The sequence below is a fragment of the Lithobates pipiens genome, unplaced genomic scaffold (genome assembly GCF_037356315.1).
Source record: "Lithobates pipiens isolate NorthernLeopardFrog02 unplaced genomic scaffold, aLitPip1_a1.2 Scaffold_24, whole genome shotgun sequence".
NCBI classification, from domain to species: domain Eukaryota; kingdom Metazoa; phylum Chordata; class Amphibia; order Anura; family Ranidae; genus Lithobates; species Lithobates pipiens.
Window position 1 is genome coordinate 6627130 of NW_027507786.1, and position 23689 is coordinate 6650818.

Sequence of the window (23689 nt, forward strand, 5' to 3'; positions counted from 1 at the left end):
TGTCTACAATCTATTTTTATGTATATTTAGTTAGGCAAGTCCTCCCCTCCCCCCTGCACACCTTCCAGAAACTTCATGGTCAGCCTTCTGCGTTTGCTTCCTTGATGTTTGTGGTATTAGGGAGAAACATCTCTAGTGGTTTTGGGTTCATGGGGGAAAGGCTGCCAGGAAAAAAGCTTTTGTAAAAAAAAATAAAAAAATAATCAATCTCCCGTGGATGCTGTGTAAATATGTGGAGCTCGGCTCCGGGCCAAATTGTTTTTCCTTTTGGCTCTTTTTTTTCCCTTGATTTAGATGGAAGTGACAGATTAGCTGTCATGAAACGTCATTGGCTGGAAACTGCGAGATGAGATGGTTATCCCCCTCTATAGCCCCCCCTCAGTCCTGCACTCAGATCCCATCCAATATAAAAACACAGAGAGGACAGGGCAGCCCCGGGGAGGTCCGCTGTACACAGGCCGAGCCCAGGAGGATGGGGACTGTACTCCGCACCCAGCTGGGATCACAGGTTACCTCCCGTAAGAACGATCAAGCAGCGGAACAGTCGCTATGATCTTATGGATCTTATGTTCTTATGGAGTAGGGAATCACCGGCTGAAAACGGTAATATCTGAATGATGTCTGTAGCTACAGGGATCATTCAGATATCCCCGCTCAAAGTCCGTCACGTCATAGGACGGCGGGCGGGAGTGAAGCGGTTAAATAGACTGTGAGCGGTTTTGCTAGTCTACATACTTCCCCATCAGGATGCTGGCTTGGCAGGAAGACACAGAAGAGAGGTTTTCGGCGTCCTCCTGGGCGCCGGCGCTGCTCTGAGCGTAGACGCTGTCCGCGTGACTGGTGATGTCCTTGTAGAGCTGGATGAACTGATAGAGGTTCATAATCCGGGACACTTCCACAATGCCACTGGTTTTATTAATCTGAAACACAGATAACAACATGAACCAATTTCCGTGCGTTCAGAGACGAGGGCTCCTTTCACAATTGTGCGACTCCAAAGTCGCACGATTTCCAGTGCGATGTTAGAGTGCAATTTTGATCCGACTTTAGACTCTCTGGCATTACGTCGCATCAAAAGTAGTGCAGGAAACCTTTTCGAAGTCGCACGGATCCGAACGGCTGCCATTGAAAAATGAACAATGGGCTGCGACTTTTCATGCGACTTTGTGTCCAAGGTTGCATGAGAAGTCACACAAAAGTGTATATGGCGCCTAAGGCTCCTTTCACACTTCTGCGGCGACTTGGGATCCGACTTGTAATACCAAGTCACAAGACGTGAAAATTCAATGTAGGCCTGTGGGAGCCGTGCCTACTGATACTACGGAAGTCACTGCAAATTCAGAAAAAGGTGCCTGCAACTACTTTGGCTTGACGGTCTAGCGCAGGGATATGCAATTAGCGGACCTCCAGCTGTTGCAGAACTACAAGTCCCATGACGCATTGCAAGACTGACAGCCACAAGCATGACAGCCAGAGGCAGAGGCATGATGGGACTTGTAGTTTTGCAACAGCTGGAGGTCCGCTAATTGCATATCCCTGGTCTAGCGTGACGTTGGTGGGATATTGGCGGTCTGTCACGCTGGACTTTATGTTTACGGGGACATCACATCTAGATTCACTTTGACACTTCTACTGCATTGCCTAATCCTAGCCATAGGTAAATTCACTTCACGATTTTCTAATTGCTGCCTGGTGGATCTATATTCTTCAGAATCTTCTTGTTCTACGTTCATTCCCCTTTACCCTAGGGTGAAGTTTAATTATTTTTCCTCACTTCTTTTTCACACTTTTTTCTCCAGCATTTATTTTCCCTGTTAGTCTAGGCCAGTGATGGCGAACCTTGGCACCCCAGATGTTTTGGAACTACATTTCCCATGATGCTCCACTACAGTGCAGAGTGCCAGAGCATCATGGGAAATTAGTTCCAAAACATCTGGGGTGCCAAGGTTCACCATCACTGGTCTAGGCATATATACTCACCTTGCTCACCATACACATTTTTTCTTTTTAGTATACCCCTTGGGTTCACACCTATCATCCCAGTTGTAGAAGGGGGACCTCACTTCACGCACTTCATCTTCATCGTTCCCTGACTTGTCCCTTCCTGTTGCCACCTTGTCGCCACCTCAGCTCCCGGTGGGATGGTTTCCTTCATCCCCTGATGCTTACCACCAAGTATATCTACAATTTATATGGTTTTTACACAATCCTACCCATACCCACAGGTAAGAGGGCTAGGACCATAGATTTTGATCCCTCTCTTCCTGTGTTAATTCATTATGATTTATTATCTATGTTTCATTTTAGATATTCCCAGATAGCTGCTCCTGACGAGTGGATACTACTCCACGAAACGCGTAGAGCTTTAATATTTGATGCTATGTCACAGTTACCATGCTTTTTACCATGGGCTTTATCCGGCTGAGCCATTGAATTATTATATTATGTTCATTATGTCTGTGTATACTGTGGGTGTAGTTTTGATACTAATTATAATTATGTTGTATATAGCTTACTATATTATGAATTTCTTTACAAGACTTGCATTAATCATGTTTGCTGTACCTTGTTGCGATGAATTTTATTACAATATGACGTTACTAATCATGTTTATTTGTTTTGTATCATATTCTTGAATTAAATATATATCTATTATTGAATTATGCCCATTGTTGCTACTATACAGTACCTCTCTTTATCATGTTCAATGTCTCATCCTGCCCGAGTGGTGTGTTTCATATAAAGTCCCAATGCCCCTCTGTCCCTTATTTTTCCCCTTTTTATATTTTATACTTTGGCTTGACGTTTGATGCGACTTGGGTCCAGAGAATGTAAAGTCAGATTAAAGTCGCACCAGAAGCCGCATCAATGTGGCACTGTCGCACGACTTTGGCATCTCACAAGTGTGAAAAGAGCCTTTGGAGTCACAGAAATAATACATTCCATTACCTCTAAACAGTTTTACGTGAAAATCCACCCCGTATTCACCTTTTTTTTTTTTTTTATGTATTTTTATTGAAAGTTTTCAACACATTAAAAACATACAAAACGTTCCCAAAAACCCCCAGACACCCCCCCCCCCCCCCCGCCCTTCCCACCCTCTCCCTCCCCTCACCCAGCAAAACTCCCTCCTGTGCAGCCCTCCATTCTTCCTTTTGAGCTCAGTCTATGATCACCGACAGTACCACACATATAAGAAACACATAGCTTGTACCATAGCTGAGTATTTAACTACCTGAAATGGGGATGTAAGCCGACCCAAGGGATAGCACCTCCCTGCCCCGCCCCTCACCCGACACTCAAGTGGTACACCACCCGCCTAGCGATTAATTCACAGTATCTGCAGCATCAAGCCAACACCGCCACACCTTCTCAAATTTGTTAGGACACCCTCTGTTAAGATAAGTGGCTTTGTATAACGGTAAAGCTTTATTAATTAACCCTTTCCAATAAGAAACCGTAGGAGGTTCGGGTTTCTTCCAACACAGCAGGATAGCTTTGCGTGCATAAAACAGCGCCAGAGAGATCAGGGTCCGCTGCGCCTTTCGAGGTGCCAACTCCTCCACCAGTCCGAGCAAACATCCGCAACTGTGACTGGAATCAGCACCGAAAGAACAGATTGTATAACCTGCGTCACTCCATTCCAGAACTCCTCAATCCGCGGGCACAGCCAAAACACATGGTCAAAGTCAGCTCGGTCAGCTGTGCAACGCCAGCATCCCCCCGCACCCGTACCGTAAATTCTAGCCAGTCTGGCTGGGGTGTAGTATACTCTATGCAGGATTTTAAACTGGATAAGTCTGTCTCTAGCCGATACCAGGGTCTCAAACGGGAATCCCCACATGTCGTCCCAATCCTCCCCTCCAAAGTCTGGTACTAAAGCACTCCAAACATCTCTACATGTTTGGACAGGCTTCGGCCTGTCCGGGAACAACAACATTCTGTACACCACGGAGAGAGGCTTTTTCAGGTCCTCTGTCCGCAGGACATTTTCCAGAGGCGAAGCTCCCAACTGCAGAGCCCCAGGACCAAACAGAGAGAAAAGCGTGCCGCAACTGTAGGTATCGAAAAAAATACCAATTTGGAAGATCATGATTTACCTTAAGCTGATCAAACGTCAAGAGCTTCCCCCCTCCCACCACATGCTTCAGTTGTTTAATGCCTACCCTCGCCCATATCACCGGATCCGGTATGCCCCCAAAATGTGGCAATTTAGGATTGAACCATAGAGGAGTGTCAGGAGACCGACTCCCCTCTGGCTGTCTCATCAAGGTCCGCGCTTTTTCCCAGGCCCATATCGTTGCCCGCATAGAGGCCGTCAGAGCGGGTGAATCCCCTGAACCTCTATACACCAAATAGGAAAGGCTCTCATACGAGCCCAAAAGGGCCGCCTCCAGGACATTCGCCAAATCACCCCGTATTCACCTTGAGCCTGGGTTCACACTAGATGCAGTGCGAATTCACTGCCGATTCCGCCCAGCAACCAAAACGCAACCGGTCAATGCAAACCGATTGTGGAGTATATGTTAAGTTAACAACATCCCGCGATCGGTTTGCAAAACCCAGTTCAATTTGCAGAATCAGATTGCATCGTTTACATCCATGCGATCCGATTCACCGACAGTTCGCACTGCAATATACAAACTGATTTGGTGGGGTCATTAACTTTCTATTGACACTCCCAGCTGATGTCGGAGTCGGTCCAGGCTCTGCATCATCACGACCATAGAGCTGGGATCCGCCCAGATCCCTGGACTGTCATCTGCCTCAGCCTATCAGCAAGCAGCTGAAAGCCTGAGCCAGCCACTCCTGCCCCCTGCACAACCCATCGCTCCAGAGAGTGGGGGGGAGGGGGCGAGCAGAAAGCAATGACTGATAGTAACCAGCTCTCTGCTTGGGGAGCTGTGAAAACCGAGCGATTGGTGGTGTGCGATTGCTCAGTTCTCAGTGTTAGAAGCGCCGAAGGGGGGGGGGGGGGGGGGCGATGCTACATCCACCTAGGTAGGTCCTTACTAGGGATGAGCTTCATGTCCGACTCGAACATTGCCTGTTCACCGAACAGCGAACAATTTGGGGTGTTCGCGGCAAATTCGAAAAGCCACGGAACACCCTATACAAGTCTATGGGAGAAATCTAAAGTGCTCATTTTAAAGGCTTATATGCAAGTTATTGTCATAAAAAGTGTTTGGAGACTGGGGTCCTGCCCCAGGGGACATGGATCAATGCAAAAAAAAAGTTTTAAAAACTGACGTTTTTTTCGGGAGCAGTGATTTTAATAATGCTTAAAGTGAAACAATAAAAGTTTAATATTCCTTTAAATGTCGTACCTGGGGGGTGTGTACAGTATGCCTGTGAAGGGGCGCATGTTTCCCGTGCTTAGAACTGTCCCTGCACAAAGTGTAATTTCTGCAGGAAAAAAAAAGTCATTTAAAATCACTTGCGGCTGTAATGAATTGTCGGCTCCCCGTAATACAGAGAACAGTCATTGAAAAAATAAAAAAAGCGTGGGGTTCCCCCAAATTCAATTACCAGGCCCTTCAGGTCTGGTATGGATATTAAGGAGAACCCCGCATAAAAGAAAAAAAAAAATGATGTGGGGTTCCCCCCAAATATCCATACCAGACCTTTTATCCGAGCACGCAACCTGGCAGGCCGCAGGAAAAGAGGGGGGGGGGCGAGAGAGAGCAGCCCCCTCCTCCTGAACCGTACCAGGTCACATGCCCTCAACATTGGGAGGATGCTTTGGGGTCCTCCCCAAAGCACCTTGTCCCTATGTTAATGAGGACAAAGGCCTCATCCCCACAACCCTGGCCGGTGGTTGTGGGGGTCTGCAGGCAGGGGGGCTTATCAGAATCCGGAAGCCCCCTTTAACAAGGGGACCCCCATATCCCGCCCCCCCCCCCCCCCGTTTGAAATGGTAAGGAGATACAAAAGTACCCCTACCATTTCACAAAGAAAGTGTAAAAAATTGTTAAAAAAGACACACACACCGTGTGTCCTTTATAAAAAAATAAAAATAAAAAAAATAAAGATTCCAGCGGTGGTAATCCACTCTTGCTATCCAGCGATGGATGATCATCTCTCTGGGGTCCAGCGATGGCTGATCTGATCCAGCGATGGGTGATCTCTCCCTCAGGCGCAGCGCATCCATCCTGTCTCCACCGGAGACACTGCGGGAATCCCGGCAGCCTGACACTTCTTATATGAGGAGGGCGGGGCCACCCGTCACCTGACCCCACCCCCCTCTGACGCAAGGGGAAAGCCCGGCTTCCCCAATGACGTGCGGGTGACCCCTCTGATGTAATGAAAAAAATAAGGTTTTTTCCCCCCCCCCATTTTTGCTTGTGGATAGTTTCAGAAAATAAAAATAAAATATAATAAAATAAATTTCTGCAACAAAACATCACAGAAAGAATTCAAATACAATGAATGAAAGGAGTGGGGCCACTGTACATCCTCCAGCCAGGAAATGGGGCGGGCTCTAGCTGTAATGCGCATTATGAGAAGCTCACAGTGTGCGGTGAAATCAGAGGAAGCCATTTCAGCCCAGGAGAGGAGCCGCTACAACCGTGCAAAACTGAAGAGAAGGTCGGAGGTCAGATTTAAGTAGAATTGCATTAACAAGTACCGGGATACCGGATAATATCAGTTTTCTGGAGTTGAATGACGCAGAGCAGCACTCACCTTCGTACACAAAACACGAACTACTACTTTCCACAGAGCCGATGTGTCCGATCCTGGCTGTACTTCAAACAGGAGATGTTTGTCCTGTCCTGATGCCAACCTCGCAGTCCTGAGACAAAGGAAAGGAAATAATGGAGTCATTAAAGAGGAATCCCTCAGATGTACACAATGTCCTTATAACACTGTCCTCACCATACCGGGGACATAGACACACACTGTCCTCACCATACCGGGGACACACACACACACACACTGTCCTCACCATACCGGGGACACACACACACACACTGTCCTCACCATACCGGGGACACACACACACACACACTGTCCTCACCATACCGGGGACACACACACACACACACACACACACACACACTGTCCTCACCATACCGGGGACACACACACACACTGTCCTCACCATACCGGGGACACACACACACACACACACACACACACTGTCCTCACCATACCGGGGACAAACACACACACACACACACACTGTCCTCACCATACCGGGGACACACACACACACACACACTGTCCTCACCATACCGGGGACACACACACACTGTCCTCACCATACCGGGGACACACACACACTGTCCTCACCATACCGGGGACACACACACACTGTCCTCACCATACCGGGGACACACACACACTGTCCTCACCATACCGGGGACACACACACACTGTCCTCACCATACCGGGGACACACACACTGTCCTCACCATACCGGGGACACACACACTGTCCTCACCATACCGGGGACACACACACTGTCCTCACCATACCGGGGACACACACACTGTCCTCACCATACCGGGGACACACACACACACACACTGTCCTCACCATACCGGGGACACACACACACACACACACACACACACACACACACACACACACACACACACACACACACTGTCCTCACCATACCGGGGACACACACACACACACACACACACACTGTCCTCACCATACCGGGGACACACACACACACACACACACACTGTCCTCACCATACCGGGGACACACACACACACACACACACACACACACTGTCCTCACCATACCGGGGACACACACACACACACACTGTCCTCACCATACCGGGGACACACACACACACACACTGTCCTCACCATACCGGGGACACACACACACACACACTGTCCTCACCATACCGGGGACACACACACACACACACTGTCCTCACCATACCGGGGACACACACACACACACACTGTCCTCACCATACCGGGGACACACACACACACACACACACTGTCCTCACCATACCGGGGACACACACACACACTGTCCTCACCATACCGGGGACACACACACACACACACTGTCCTCACCATACCGGGGACACACACACACACACACTGTCCTCACCATACCGGGGACACACACACACACACTGTCCTCACCATACCGGGGACACACACACACACACACTGTCCTCACCATACCGGGGACACACACACACACACTGTCCTCACCATACCGGGGACACACACACACACTGTCCTCACCATACCGGGGACACACACACACACTGTCCTCACCATACCGGGGACACACACACACACACTGTCCTCACCATACCGGGGACAAACACACACACACTGTCCTCACCATACCGGGGACACACACACACACACTGTCCTCACCATACCGGGGGCAAACACACACACACACACACACACACTGTCCTCACCATACCGGACACATACACATACTGTCCTCACCATATCGGGGACACACACACACACACACTGTCCTCACCATACCAGACACACACACACACACACACACACACACACACACACACACACACACACACACACACACACACAGTCCTCCCCACCACACCAGCCACACACACACACACACACACACTGTCCTCACCATACCAGACACACACACACACTGTCCTCCCCACCACACCAGCCACACACACACACACACACACACTGTCCTCACCATACCAAACACACACACACACACTGTCCTCCCCACCACACCAGCCACACACACACACACACACACTGTCCTCACCATACCAGACACACACACACTGTCCTCCCCACCACACCAGACACACACACACACACACACACACACTGTCCTCACCATACCAAACACACACACACACTGTCCTCCCCACCACACCAGCCACACACACACACACACACTGTCCTCACCATACCAGACACACACACACTGTCCTCCCCACCACACCAGACACACACACACACACACACACACACACACACACACACTGTCCTCACCATACCAGACACACACACACACACACACACACACACACACACACACACACACACACTGTCCTCCCCACCACTCCAGCCACACATCTGCCCTCCCCGCCATACCGGCCCCACGTCGTCGTCCCCTCCATACCGGCCCCACGCCGCCCCCGCCATACCGGCCCCACGCCGCCCCCGCCATACTGTGCCCTCCCCGCCATACCGGCCCCACGCCGTCCTCCCCGCCATACTGTGCCCTCCCCGCCATACCGGCCCCACGCCGTCCTGCCCGCCACACCGGCCCCACGCCGTCCTGCCCGCCACACCGGCCCCACGCCGTCCTGCCCGCCACACCGGCCCCACGCCGTCCTGCCCGCCACACCGGCCCCACACTTCTGCCCTCCCCGACCACACCGGCCCCACACTTCTGCCCTCCCCGACCACACCGGCCCCACACTTCTGCCCTCCCCGCCTAACCGGCCCCACACTTCTGCCCTCCCCGCCTATCCGGCCCCACACTTCTGCCCTCCCCGCCTAACCGGCCCCACACTTCTGCCCTCCCCGCCTAACCGGCCCCACACTTCTGCCCTCCCCGCCTAACCGGCCCCACACTTCTGCCCTCCCCGCCTAACCGGCCCCACACTTCTGCCCTCCCCGCCTAACCGGCCCCACACTTCTGCCCTCCCCGCCTAACCGGCCCCACACTTCTGCCCTCCCCGCCTAACCGGCCCCACACTTCTGCCCTCCCCGCCTAACCGGCCCCACACTTCTGCCCTCCCCGCCTAACCGGCCCCACACTTCTGCCCTCCCCGCCTAACCGGCCCCACACTTCTGCCCTCCCCGCCTAACCGGCCCCACACTTCTGCCCTCCCCGCCTAACCGGCCCCACACTTCTGCCCTCCCCGCCTAACCGGCCCCACACTTCTGCCCTCCCCGCCTAACCGGCCCCACACTTCTGCCCTCCCCGCCTAACCGGCCCCACACTTCTGCCCTCCCCGCCTAACCGGCCCCACACTTCTGCCCTCCCCGCCTAACCGGCCCCACACTTCTGCCCTCCCCGCCTAACCGGCCCCACACTTCTGCCCTCCCCGCCTAACCGGCCCCACACTTCTGCCCTCCCCGCCTAACCGGCCCCACACTTCTGCCCTCCCCGCCTAACCGGCCCCACACTTCTGCCCTCCCCGCCTAACCGGCCCCACACTTCTGCCCTCCCCGCCTAACCGGCCCCACACTTCTGCCCTCCCCGCCTAACCGGCCCCACACTTCTGCCCTCCCCGCCTAACCGGCCCCACACTTCTGCCCTCCCCGCCTAACCGGCCCCACACTTCTGCCCTCCCCGCCTAACCGGCCCCACACTTCTGCCCTCCCCGCCTAACCGGCCCCACACTTCTGCCCTCCCCGCCTAACCGGCCCCACACTTCTGCCCTGTCGACCCCGCCATACCGGCCCCATGCCGCCCCCCCGCCATACCAGCCCCGCGCCACCCCCTGCCATACCAGCCCCGCGCCACCCCCCCCCGCCATACCGGCCCCGCGCCGTCCTCCCCGCCATACCGGTGCCCTGCGCTGTCCTCCCCTCCATACTATAAAATACACGCATATACAGTATATGCATTACTTTCTTAGCTTAAGTAATGATAAATGTATTACTGAGAAATGTGTACAAAAAAAAAAAAAAAGTCTCTGGTCCATAGGGGGAGTACAGAGGGAGAGCTGAACTGGTTATAAAAAAAATAAAATTGTTATCATGCAAAACATCCGGTCCATTAGTAAATCTTCTGACCTTTGCAGTGTGACAGACAAGGTGATGAAGGATTGTGCTCCATGAGCTGGAATAAAATCCTTCAATTTGGAGACACTCGGACAGCGGACTGAACCTGAATTTCTGGTTTCCTCTCAGTGTGAATGATCCGCTGTGTTCACGGATTAGACAGTCCAGCGCTCATTCGCCCAGACAGCTGGTGTTTGATGTGTACACAGTGAGGGTGTGACATCACACCGCATGACTCGGAGGAGGAGGAGGAGGACACCTGTTCCCAGACACCGGGTATCATGTCACCAAGAATCAGAGGATGCATGGAGTGGACTCTGGACCCAAACACACAACTCCGAGGTCAGCCGTGTGTGAGAGCTCAGGAGACTTAGTACATAGCCTTAAAGCGGGAGTCCGCCGGGACTCCGCGTTTTTTTTTTTTTTAAAGCCAGCAGCTACAAATACTGCAGCTGCTGACTTTTAAAATGGTGACACTTACCTGTCCAGCGCGCCCGCGATGTCGGCACCCGAAGCCGATCTCTAGGTCGTCTGTCGGGTCCTGCCGCCGCCATCTTGGGTATGGGAATCAGGAAATGGAGCCTTTCGGCTTCATTTCCCGGTTCCCTTCTGCGCATGCGCGAATCGCGCTGCGCAATGAGGACGGTCCCCGCTGCCTCTGGGATCTGTGTGTTTCCCAGCAGGCAGCGGGGCACTTGCGGGAAGGGGCGGGCACTTGCGGAAAGGGGCGTAAGTTACGCCCCTTTCCGCAGAGCGCTATCCTGGAAGTGGGTGCAGTTACCTGGATTATCCAGGTAACTGCACCCCCCTCCCCCCTGAAAGGTGCCGATTGTGGCACCGGAGGGGGGAGGGTTCCGATGAGCGGAAGGTCCACTTTAGGGTGGACCTCCGCTTTAAATAGATGCAAGTCCCAATCGGATTGTAGTTTGCCCACTGACAAAGAAATGATCCGTCTAACTTTTCTGAAATGTGTTTTTCTGTTATTCTGTCTCTCACTGTTAAAATAAACCGACCATTAAAATTACAGACCGATCATTTGTCAGCGAGCAAACGTACAAAATCAGCAGGAGATCAAATACTTTTTTTTAGTGTACATTAATTGGTTTGTGTGAAAGTTTTAGTGCCTACAAACATAGTTAGGTTGAATACACCAGTCCATCCAGTTCAATCTGAGTGAGTGTCTACAATTGTCCCTATCCCTGTACATTGCACACTCACATCGCTCCCTACTCTCAAGGAGCCCACAATCCAAGGTCCCCATTCATAAACTAGGGGCCAATTTTGGACAGAAGCCAATTAACCTACCTGCATGTCTTTGGAGTGTGGGAGGAAACCGGAGTACCCAGAGGAAACCCACGCAGGCACAGGGAGAACATGCAAACTCCAGGCAGGTAGAGTCGTGGTTGGGATTCGAACCAGCGACCCTTTTTACTGCTAGGCGAGAGTGCTAACCACTACACCATTGTGCCTCCCTAAACGATGATTAGCGGTATATTATAATACATATAGATAAAAAAATTGATTGGTCCTGATGTACTAGAGCTGCACAATTAATCGTTAAAAAATTGTGATCTCGATTCAACCCCACCCCCATGATCTCTATTGCAGAGTTTGCCGATTCTTTCATATAACAAGTGGAGAGACTTATCTGCTCACTCAGCTGTCAAAAGAAAACATCCTGGCAGTCAGCCAAGAATTTCAACATGAAACATTGTAACTAACTCTTCCTCCTTACATCAAAGGGAAACTTCTGTGTGAAAAAAAAAAAAATAATAATCCACAGTTTGCCAAGTTTTTAAACAACCTGTAAATGCAGGAAGTTTAACCACTTAAAGTCTAAATCTTTTCTTAAATTAAAATATTCTAGCAAAAACTATTATTTTTTGCTAGAAAATTACTTGGACCCCCCAAACATTATATATAATTTAGCAGAGACCCTAGGGAATAAAATGTCAATTACGGCAATATTTTATGTCACACTGTATTTGCCCAGCGGTCTTTATAAATGCAATGTTTTTGGGATAAAATACACTTCAATGAATAAAAAACAAAACAAAAAAAACTGTTAAGTTAGCTCTTTTTTTTGTTTAATGTGAAAGATGATGTTACGCCGCGAGAACCGTGAGCGATCTTCTAAGCAAAAATTGTTCTGACAAAATCATTTTTGTGATAATCGTGCAGCTCTGTGATGTACTGACAGTCTATCTCATTTCTTGAGGTCCTAAAATGTCAGGTCAGTACAAAAAAAAAACAAAAAAACGGACGCAGTGTTCTGTCTATCACACGAGCGGATCTAGGAGGAGGGCGGGACTTTTCTCACAGCGCGGCCAAAGTTTTCACACGCAGCTCAGAGACACACAGGAGATGCCCCCAGACTGTGCAATCCAGGCACGGGCACTGACTACAGCGAAGCTGCGATTATGGGCATGGTGAGGCTGCGATTATGGGCACGGCGAGGCCAAAATTAGGGGCGCGGCGAGGCCAAAATTATGGGCGCGGCGAGGCCGAGATTATGGGCGCGGCGAGGCCGAGATTATGGGCGCGGCGAGGCCGAGATTATGGGCGCGGCGAGGCCGAGATTATGGGCGCGGCGAGGCCGAGATTATGGGCGCGGCGAGGCCGAGATTATGGGAGCGGCGAGGCCGAGATTATGGGAGCGGCGAGGCCGCTATTATGGGAGCGGCGAGGCCGAGATTATGGGAGCGGCGAGGCCGAGATTATGGGAGCGGCGAGGCCGAGATTATGGGAGCGGCGAGGCCGCGATTATGGGCGCGGCGAGGCAGAGATTATGGGAGCGGCGAGGCCGAGATTATGGGCGCGGCGAGGCCGAGATTATGGGAACGGCGAGGCCGAGATTATGGGAACGGCGAGGCCGAGATTATGGGAACGGCGAGGCCGAGATTATGGGAGCGGCGAGGCCGAGATTATGGGAGCGGCGAGGCCAAGATTATGGGAACGGCGAGGCCGAGATTATGGGAACGGCGAGGCCAAAATTAGGGGCACGGCGAGGCCAAAATTAGGGGCACGGCGAGGCCAAAATTAGGGGCACGGCGAGGCCAAAATTAGGGGCACGGCGAGGCCAAAATTAGGGGCACGGCGAGGCCAAAATTAGGGGCACGGCGAGGCCGAAATGAGGGGCACGGCGAGGCCGAGATTATGGGCACGGCGAGGCCGAGATTAGGGGAACGGCGAGGCCGAGATTAGGGGAACGGCGAGGCCGAGATTAGGGGAACGGCGAGGCCGAGATTAGGGGAACGGCGAGGCCGAGATTAGGGGAACGGCGAGGCCGAGATTATGGGCACGGCGAGGCCGAGATTATGGGCACGGCGAGGCCGAGATTATGGGCACGGCGAGGCCGAGATTATGGGCACGGCGAGGCCGAGATTAGGGGAACGACGAGGCCAAGATTAGGGGAACGGCGAGGCCGAGATTAGGGGCGTGGCGTGGCCGAGATTAGGGGAACGGCAAGGCTGAGATTAGGGGCGCGGTGAGGCAGAGTTTATGACATGTGACATCCTAGCCATGCCCCTCTATGTCCGGCTTCGGCCGTTACAATAACAACGGTGCTAATTCAGCTAAAAGTAGTTGGATCTGTATGTGCGTTATAATTAATCAAAATTAGTTGATTAATGGAACACAAAAAAATTTTTTTTAAATAAATAAAACACACAACAACACCTATGTCTCAAGCAAATTGTATAAATAAAAAAAATAAATAAATCAGGGCATGACAGAGTAATTGTCAGCCAAAGTATCACAGCACCATAAAATAGTCTGGACAGGAAGGGGGTGTAATAGTGGTCAAAACATAGGATGAAAATGAGGACAATTATTGTTCACGAGCATGTATACTGTTGCCATGGTTGCTAGGCCGACATTCGAATTTCGCAGGAAGATCTATAGAGGATGGTAGACTGATGTGGAAAAGTGATGAAATGACGGAACGGCTGACGCAGCGATTCTAGGTAGGAAGTTTTCCTAGCAGTGTGTGTGGGGGGGGGGGGGGGGGCTGTCGCCCCCCACGTCGGAGTCATGTATGTAGCGCAGGTGATGACGGATATATAGCGCACTCTTACACATCGTTGAGCTCAGCGACTCGCCCCAGGAACTCCTCGTACGTCAGGAAGCCGCTCTCACGCACCAGGGTCACATGCTTGGCAACCTTCTCGGGAAGTTTGTTGATCGCCCCCTGGCTGGACAGCTGGTGGCCCATCGCTGGGGCGAGGCTGAAATACTTTCCCGCACAATTCAGGTCTCGTTTACGCCGGGTCCTGGAAAAGAACAAAACATTGAAAAAGGAAGTTTAATCCGCTTATATTTTGGACTGCCCCGGTTCTTCCCCTCCCCCCTCACAATCAACATGCTAGTGAAATCATTAAATGAAACCGCTTTTCAGGACAGATCTTATTTTAGACACAGTGATGTCATCACTGGATTTCTGCAATTCTCTATGCAATGCAGGCAGATCATGGCTGGTGGGAGGGGCCAGCAGGGTGCTGTACTTCCTGTCTCTGTACTCCTCTCAGGAGCCCTCAGTCCTGATGCAAGCAGTGGGCCGGCTCTTGGGAGGAGTTATGCAAATATCAAACAGGGGTGGATGTCAGTCTGGAGGAGTGGGCGTTCCTAGCCAAGCTGCATTTGCATGAAAACTGCCCTGGGTAACGCCCACGTGCTGCTCCTCCATGATTTATATCAGGGGTCTCCAAACGTTTGAAACAAAGGGCCACATTACTGCCCTCCAAACTTTAGGGGGGCCGGATTGTTACCAGTGGGGAGTAGAAAATACCCACTGATGGCAAAAAAAAAATTATGTCATTGGGGGCAGAATAGTACCCCGTTGTCCGTGTTAGCGGGGGGGGGAAGGGGGAATAGTACCCCGTTGTCCGTGTCAGCGGGGGGGGGAGGGGGAATAGTACCTTGTCACCCGTGTCAGCGGGGGGGGGGGGAATAGTACCCCGCCGCCCGTGCCCCATCGTTCCTGTCAGCAGGGGGGGTAGTGCCCCATCATCCGTGTTGTCAGTGGGGGAGGAGGGGAATAATGCCCATTGTCCGTGTCAGCTCGGAGGGGGGGAATAATACCCCATCGTCTGTCAGTGGGGGAATAGTGCCCCATTGTGGTATCAGCGGGAGGAATCCCATTGTCGGTGTCGGCGGGAGGAAATAGTGCCCCATTGTCGGTGTCGGTGGAAGGAATTGTGCCCCATTGTCGGTGTCGGTGGGAGGAATTGTGCCCCATTGTCGGTGTCGGTGGGAGGAATTGTGCCCCATTGTCGGTGTCGGTGGGAGGAATTGTGCCCCATTGTCGGTGTCGGTGGGAGGAATTGTGCCCCATTGTCGGTGTCGGTGGGAGGAATTGTGCCCCATTGTCGGTGTCGGTGGGAGGAATTGTACCCCATTGTCGGTGTCGGTGGGAGGAATTGTACCCCATTGTCGGTGTCGGTGGGAGGAATTGTACCCCATTGTCGGTGTCGGTGGGAGGAATTGTACCCCATTGTCGGTGGGAGGAATTGTACCCCATTGTCAATGTCGGTGGGAGGAATTGTACCCCATTGTCGGTGGGAGGAATTGTACCCCATTGTCGGTGGGAGGAATTGTACCCCATTGTCGGTGGGAGGAATTGTACCCCATTGTCGGTGGGAGGAATTGTGCCCCATTGTCGGTGTCGGTGGGAGAAATTGTACCCCATTGTCGGTGTCGGTGGGAGGAATTGTACCCCATTGTCGGTGGGAGGAATTGTGCCCCATTGTCGGTGGGAGGAATTGTGCCCCATTGTCGGTGGGAGGAATTGTGCCCCATTGTCGGTGGGAGGAATTGTGCCCCATTGTCGGTGGGAGGAATTGTGCCCCATTGTCGGTGTCGGTGGGAGGAATTGTGCCCCATTGTCGGTGTCGGTGGGAGGAATTGTGCCCCATTGTCGGTGTCGGTGGGAGGAATTGTGCCCCATTGTCGGTGTCGGTGGGAGGAATTGTACCCCATTGTCGGTGTCGGTGGGAGGAATTGTACCCCATTGTCGGTGTCGGTGGGAGGAATTGTACCCCATTGTCGGTGTCGGTGGGAGGAATTGTACCCCATTGTCGGTGGGAGGAATTGTACCCCATTGTCAATGTCGGTGGGAGGAATTGTACCCCATTGTCGGTGGGAGGAATTGTACCCCATTGTCGGTGGGAGGAATTGTACCCCATTGTCGGTGGGAGGAATTGTACCCCATTGTCGGTGGGAGGAATTGTGCCCCATTGTCGGTGTCGGTGGGAGAAATTGTACCCCATTGTCGGTGTCGGTGGGAGGAATTGTACCCCATTGTCGGTGGGAGGAATTGTGCCCCATTGTCGGTGGGAGGAATTGTGCCCCATTGTCGGTGGGAGGAATTGTGCCCCATTGTCGGTGGGAGGAATTGTGCCCCATTGTCGGTGGGAGGAATTGTGCCCCATTGTCGGTGTCGGTGGGAGGAATTGTACCCCATTGTTGGTGTCGGTGGGAGGAATTGTACCCCGGTGTCGGTGTGAGGAATTGTACCCCATTGTCGGTGGGAGGAATTGTACCCCATTGTCGGTGGGAGGAATTGTACCCCATTGTCGGTGTCGGTGGGAGGAATTGTACCCCATTGTCGGTGTCGGTGGGAGGAATTGTACCCCATTGTCGGTGGGAGGAATTGTACCCCATTGTCGGTGGGAGGAATTGTACCCCATTGTCGGTGGGAGGAATTGTACCCCATTGTCGGTGGGAGGAATTGTACCCCATTGTCGGTGGGAGGAATTGTGCCCCATTGTCGGTGGGAGGAATTGTGCCCCATTGTCGGTGTCAGTGGGAGGAATTGTGCCCCATTGTCGGTGTCAGTGGGAGGAATTGTGCCCCATTGTCGGTGGGAGGAATTGTGCCCCATTGTCGGTGTCGGTGGGAGGAATTGTGCCCCATTGTCGGTGTCGGTGGGAGGAATTGTACCCCATTGTCGGTGTCAGCGGGAGGAATTGTACCCCATTGTCGGTGTCAGCGGGAGGAATTGTACCCCATTGTCGGTGTCAGCGGGAGGAATTGTACCCCATTGTCGGTGTCAGCGGGAGGAATTGTACCCCATTGTCGGTGTCAGCGGGAGGAATTGTACCCCATTGTCGGTGTCAGCGGGAGGAATTGTACCCCATTGTCGGTGGGAGGAATTGTGCCCCATTGTCGGTGTCAGTGGGAGGAATTGTACCCCATTGTCGGTGGGAGGAATTGTGCCCCATTGTCGGTGTCAGTGGGAGGAATTGTGCCCCCATTGTCGGTGTCAGTGGGAGGAATTGTGCCCCATTGTCGGTGGGAGGAATTGTGCCCCCATTGTCGGTGGGAGGAATTGTGCCCCATTGTCGGTGTCGGTGGGAGGAATTGTGCCCCATTGTCGGTGTCAGTGGGAGGAATTGTACCCCATTGTCGGTGTCAGCGGGAGGAATTGTACCCCATTGTCGGTGTCAGCGGGAGGAATTGTACCCCATTGTCGGTGTCAGCGGGAGGAATTGTACCCCATTGTCGGTGGGAGGAATTGTGCCCCATTGTCGGTGTCAGTGGGAGGAATTGTACCCCATTGTCGGTGTCAGTGGGAGGAATTGTGCCCCATTGTCGGTGTCAGTGGGAGGAATTGTACCCCATTGTCGGTGTCAGTGGGAGGAATTGTACCCCATTGTCGGTGTCAGTGGGAGGAATTGTACCCCATTGTCGGTGTCAGTGGGAGGAATTGTACCCCATTGTCGGTGTCAGTGGGAGGAATTGTACCCCATTGTCGGTGTCAGTGGGAGGAATTGTGCCCCATTGTCGGTGTCAGTGGGAGGAATTGTGCCCATTGTCGGTGTCAGTGGGAGGAATTGTACCCCATTGTCGGTGTCAGTGGGAGGAATTGTACCCCATTGTCGGTGTCAGCGGGAGGAATTGTACCCCATTGTCGGTGTCAGCGGGAGGAATTGTACCCCATTGTCGGTGTCAGTGGGAGGAATTGTACCCCATTGTCGGTGTCAGTGGGAGGAATTGTACCCCATTGTCGGTGTCGGTGGGAGGAATTGTGCCCCATTGTCGGTGTCAGTGGGAGGAATTGTGCCCCATTGTCGGTGTCAGTGGGAGGAATTGTACCCCATTGTCGGTGTCAGTGGGAGGAATTGTACCCCATTGTCGGTGTCAGCGGGAGGAATTGTACCCCATTGTCGGTGTCAGCGGGAGGAATTGTACCCCATTGTCGGTGTCAGTGGGAGGAATTGTACCCCATTGTCGGTGTCAGTGGGAGGAATTGTACCCCATTGTCGGTGGGAGGAATTGTGCCCCATTGTCGGTGTCAGTGGGAGGAATTGTGCCCCATTGTCGGTGTCAGTGGGAGGAATTGTACCCCATTGTCGGTGTCAGTGGGAGGAATTGTACCCATTGTCGGTGTCAGTGGGAGGAATTGTACCCCATTGTCGGTGTCAGTGGGAGGAATTGTACCCCATTGTCGGTGTCAGTGGGAGGAATTGTACCCCATTGTCGGTGTCAGTGGGAGGAATTGTACCCCATTGTCGGTGTCAGTGGGAGGAATTGTACCCCATTGTCGGTGTCAGTGGGAGGAATTGTACCCCATTGTCGGTGTCAGTGGGAGGAATTGTACCCCATTGTCGGTGTCAGTGGGAGGAATAGTACCTCATATCACAGTGAAAGGGACAGTTCCCCAAGGGCCAGATAAAGACAAGCAAAGGGCCGAAGTTTGGAAACCTCAGATTTAAATGATTTAAAGAATTAAAACAATGAATGAAAGGGGTGGGTCAGACAGGAACAGTCAGGATGGGGAGGAAAGGACTAGATGACACTGGATGCCCACCAACCAGGAAAGTGCAGTGCAGTGCCCATGTGCTAAAAGGAAACGGTGCTGATAGGATGAGAGAACATTGTCAGCCTGCTGCTTCTTTTTTTCTCTGTCCAATCACACGCTGGGGGGGGGGGGGGGGGGGGGCAAGACCTGTAAGCATTACTGAACTGCAGCAAATTAATATTTTTTCTTCAGACAGGACTGTGTTATGAGGCAGAGCTGTGTAAATCTCAGGACTGGATGGACAAACCTTTGTCAGGTAAACCAGTCCCCGTATATGTATTATATCTGTGTATTTAACCCGTTCCTGCCCAGCCTATAGCAGTTCGATGGCTGTATGACGAACGGGCCGCACTGCAGGCGCCATCTGTTACCAGCCAATGACTTATCGGTGTAGCGGCCCGCTGCCATCACCATGTGATCACTGTGACCAATCACAGCAGATCACATGACAGTGGTAAATAATAGATGGCTTCCTTCCATTTCAATTGTGTACAATTGTGTTGCTAGCTGTGGTAGGTCACAGTGATCACATGATCCAGAGGGCCAATTACAGCCAATCACAACAAAACCAAGTAAATTAATCGATTTCATTCAGTAAAATGATTGCTTATAGCAATGAAATTAACAATGCGTAAATAAAATTAATTCCTGATAGCTTCCCCAGAGTAGTACAGTGTTACTATGGTAACATTATATTTCTCTGGTCACAGTGTGTTAAAAATAAATAAATATTAAAAAAAAAAAAAAAAAAAACCCCAAAACAAATCGAAAAAAAATGATTTATTTTAATTTTGTTTTTTTTGTACTGTCACCAGTCAGTGTCTCTGATCACCGGCACACAAGTTATATGATGCTGTACTGCACTGGTGACAGTATGTAAACGAAATTAAAACGTGAATTAATTTTTTTTATTTTTTTTATTTCTTAAATTTACCAAAAAAAAAAAATAATGACAAAAAAAAAAAAAAGAAAAAAAAAAAAAAAAAAAAAAAAAAAAAAAAAAAAACCTGAAACAAATCGAAAAAAAAAGATTTATTTTAATTTTAGTTTTTTTTGTACTGTCACCAGTCAGTGTCTCTGATCACCGCCGTTATATAATGCTTTACTGCACTGGTGATAGTATTAAAACGTGAATTTATTTTTATTTATTTTTTAATTTCTTAAATTTACCAAAAAAAAAAAAAATAATAATAATAATAATGACAAAAAAAAAACTTCAACTTAAAAAAACAAAACAAAAAAAAAATAAAAATAAAAGAAAATGTAATAAAAAAAAAAAAAAAACCTGAAACAAATAGAAAAAAATGATTTATTTTAATTTTGTTTTTTTTGTACTGTCACCAGTCAGTGTCTCTGATCAACGCCACACCAGTTATATGATGCTGTACTGCACTGGTGACAGTATGTAAACGAAATTAAAACCGTGAATTTTTTTTTTTTTATTTCTTAAATTTACCAAAAAAAAAAATAATAATGACAAAAAAACTTCAACTTAAAAAACAAAACAAAAAAAACTAAAAATAAAGGAAAATGTAAAAAAAAAAAAAAACCTGAAACAAATAGAAAATAAATATTTATTTTATTCGTACTGTCACCAGTCAGTGTCTCTGATCAACACCACACCAGTTATATTATGCTGTACTGTACTGGTGACAGTATGTAAACAAAAATAAATCGTGAAATTTATGAAAAAATTTTTTTTTATTATTTCTTAAATTTACCCCAAAAAATATCTAATAATGACAAAAAAAAACTACAACTTAAAAAAACAAAACAAAAAAAAATAAAAAGAAAATGTAATAAAAAAAAAAAAAAAACCTGAAACAAATAGAAAAAAATGATTTATTTTAATTTAGTTTTTTTTGTACTGTCACCAGTCAGTGTCTCTGATCAACGCCACACCAGTTATATGATGCTGTACTGCACTGGTGACAGTATGTAAACGAAATTAAACCGTGAATTTTTTTTTTTTATTTCTTAAATTTACCCCAAAAAATATCTAATAATGACAAAAAAAAAACTACAACTTAAAAAAATAATAATAATAATGACATGCCTTTTACTAAATACCTCAGACTGTCTACTTTCCAAAAAAAAAAAGAGAAAGGGTAATGGGGAGGGGGGGGGGGGGTATTTGTACTGTTCTAATTTTTTGAGGCCCCAAAAATGGCAGATCGGATGTCAGTACATCGGGATTGATCGATTTTCAAATACACATCCCATAGACATAACATTCCCACAGGCTAAATTATAAACAGTGATTTGGGTTATTTTTTACCAAAGAAATGGAGCAGAATACATTTTGCCCTAAATTCATGAAGAAAAATTATAGATTTGCAAAATATTACAACAGAAAGGAAGAAAAACGTATTTTGGTCTTTTTTCAATTATTTAGCAAAAAAATAAATAAAAAGCAGTAGTAATTAAATACCACTAAAAGAAAGCTCTATTTGTGAGGAAAAGAAAATGATACAAATTTCACATGGTTACAGTGTAGCATGACCGCGCAATTGTCATTCAAAGTGTGAGAGCGCTGAAAGCTGAAAATTGGTCTGGGCAGGACGGGAGGGGGGAGGGGGGGGGGACTGTGCCGGTTTTTATAGCGGTTAAGGTGAAATATTCAAAACATTTTTCCTTATTATTAATATTTTTAAAGCTCAACTCTGGCCCAAATGTTATGTGAGTAGATTTAGCTCCGCTCTGTGTCCTGGTGATGGGATTTCCCTGATGGGGACACCGGCAGAGAGGATGCGACTCCTCCCCCTCGCTGTAATAATAGGGATCGGGGAGCGGGCGCTGACCTTGTTGATGGCAGATCACTAGAGAGCGCTAAACCGATAACTTCTAATGACAGTCCTTCTAGAATGATGACAGTCCTGATACAATTCCATACAGACTGTCGGCACTCAAGTAGAACAAACGGATACAATGTGACTGCAGAGACATTTCCTGGACAGGGATTGGTGGATTTCTGTCTCTGCAGAGACGTTTATAAACATCGCAAGGCAGAAGAGACATCAGAGGTCCTCTGGCCCCTCCCTCACCTGTATACCTACCTCTGGCCCCTCCCTCCCCTACTTATGTACCTACCTCTGGCCCCTCCCTCCCCCATAAGTGTACCTACCTCTGGCCCCTCCCTCCCCCACCAGTGTACCTACCTCTGGCCCCTCCCCCCACCAGTGTACCTACCTCTGGCCCCTCCCCCCCCACATGTGTACCTACCTCTGGCCCCTCCCCCCCACATGTGTACTTACCTATACCCCCTCCCCCACCTGTTTAACTACCTCTGCCCCCTCCCTCCCTAACCTGTGTACCTATCTCGGCCCTCTCCCCCACCTGTGTCCCTAACTCTGCCCCCTCCCCTCAACCTGTTTACCTACCTCTGCCCCCTCCCTCCCCAACCTGTGTACCTACCTCGACCCTCTCCCCCACCTGTGTACCTACATCGACCCCTTCCCCCACCTGTGTACCTACATTGACCCCTTCCCCCACCTGTGTACCTACCTCTGGCCCCTCCCTCCCCCACCAGTGTACCTACCTCTGGCCCCTCCCTCCCCCACCTGTGTACCTACCTCTGCCCCCCCCCCACCTGTGTACCTACCTCTGGCCCTCCCTCACCTGTGTACCTACCTCGCCCACCTGTGTACCTACCTATGCCCCCTCCCCCACCTGTGTACCTACCTCTTCCCCTCCCTCCCCCACCTGTGTACCGACCCCTGCCCCTCCTTCACCCACCCCTGTACCTACCTCTGCCCCCTCCCCCACCCACCTGTGTCCCTAACTCTGCCCCACCTGTGTACCTACCTCTGCCCCTACCCGTGTACCTACCTCTGCCCCCACCCACCTGTGTCCCTAACTCTGCCCCACCTGTGCACCTACCTCTGCCCCTCCCCCTACCTGTGTACCTACCTCCGGCCCCTGCCCCTATGTACACCTGTGTGTGTAGAATATACCTACGCCTGTCTCTATGTGTGGAGTCCCCGGTAGGCATGTACATCCCCTCTCTGTGTACCTACCTCTGGCAGGCCGTGTGATGACACTCAGAGGGGTCTCCATAGACACATACAGATCCCGCAGTGTTGGACACTCTCCGCTGTCACTGTACGAGCAACGTCATTAACCAGCGCGGCGCCCGCCCGCAACGTAAACAACTCCG

The 23689-nt window shown here is 50.5% G+C and overlaps 1 protein-coding gene across 1 annotated transcript in view; it reads right to left on the reverse strand.

Annotated features, from left to right (window-relative positions):
- RNF141 (ring finger protein 141) overlaps nt 1–23689 on the reverse strand; it is a 41268-nt gene extending 17579 nt beyond the window's left edge. The window contains exons 1-4 of the mRNA XM_077453552.1: nt 23550–23689; nt 14810–15004; nt 6685–6793; nt 736–920 (exon numbers count right to left, since the gene is read on the reverse strand). Coding sequence (XP_077309678.1) covers nt 736–920; nt 6685–6793; nt 14810–14946 — 431 coding nt within the window. The 5' untranslated portion in view covers nt 14947–15004; nt 23550–23689. The remainder of the gene's footprint in view (nt 1–735; nt 921–6684; nt 6794–14809; nt 15005–23549) is intronic.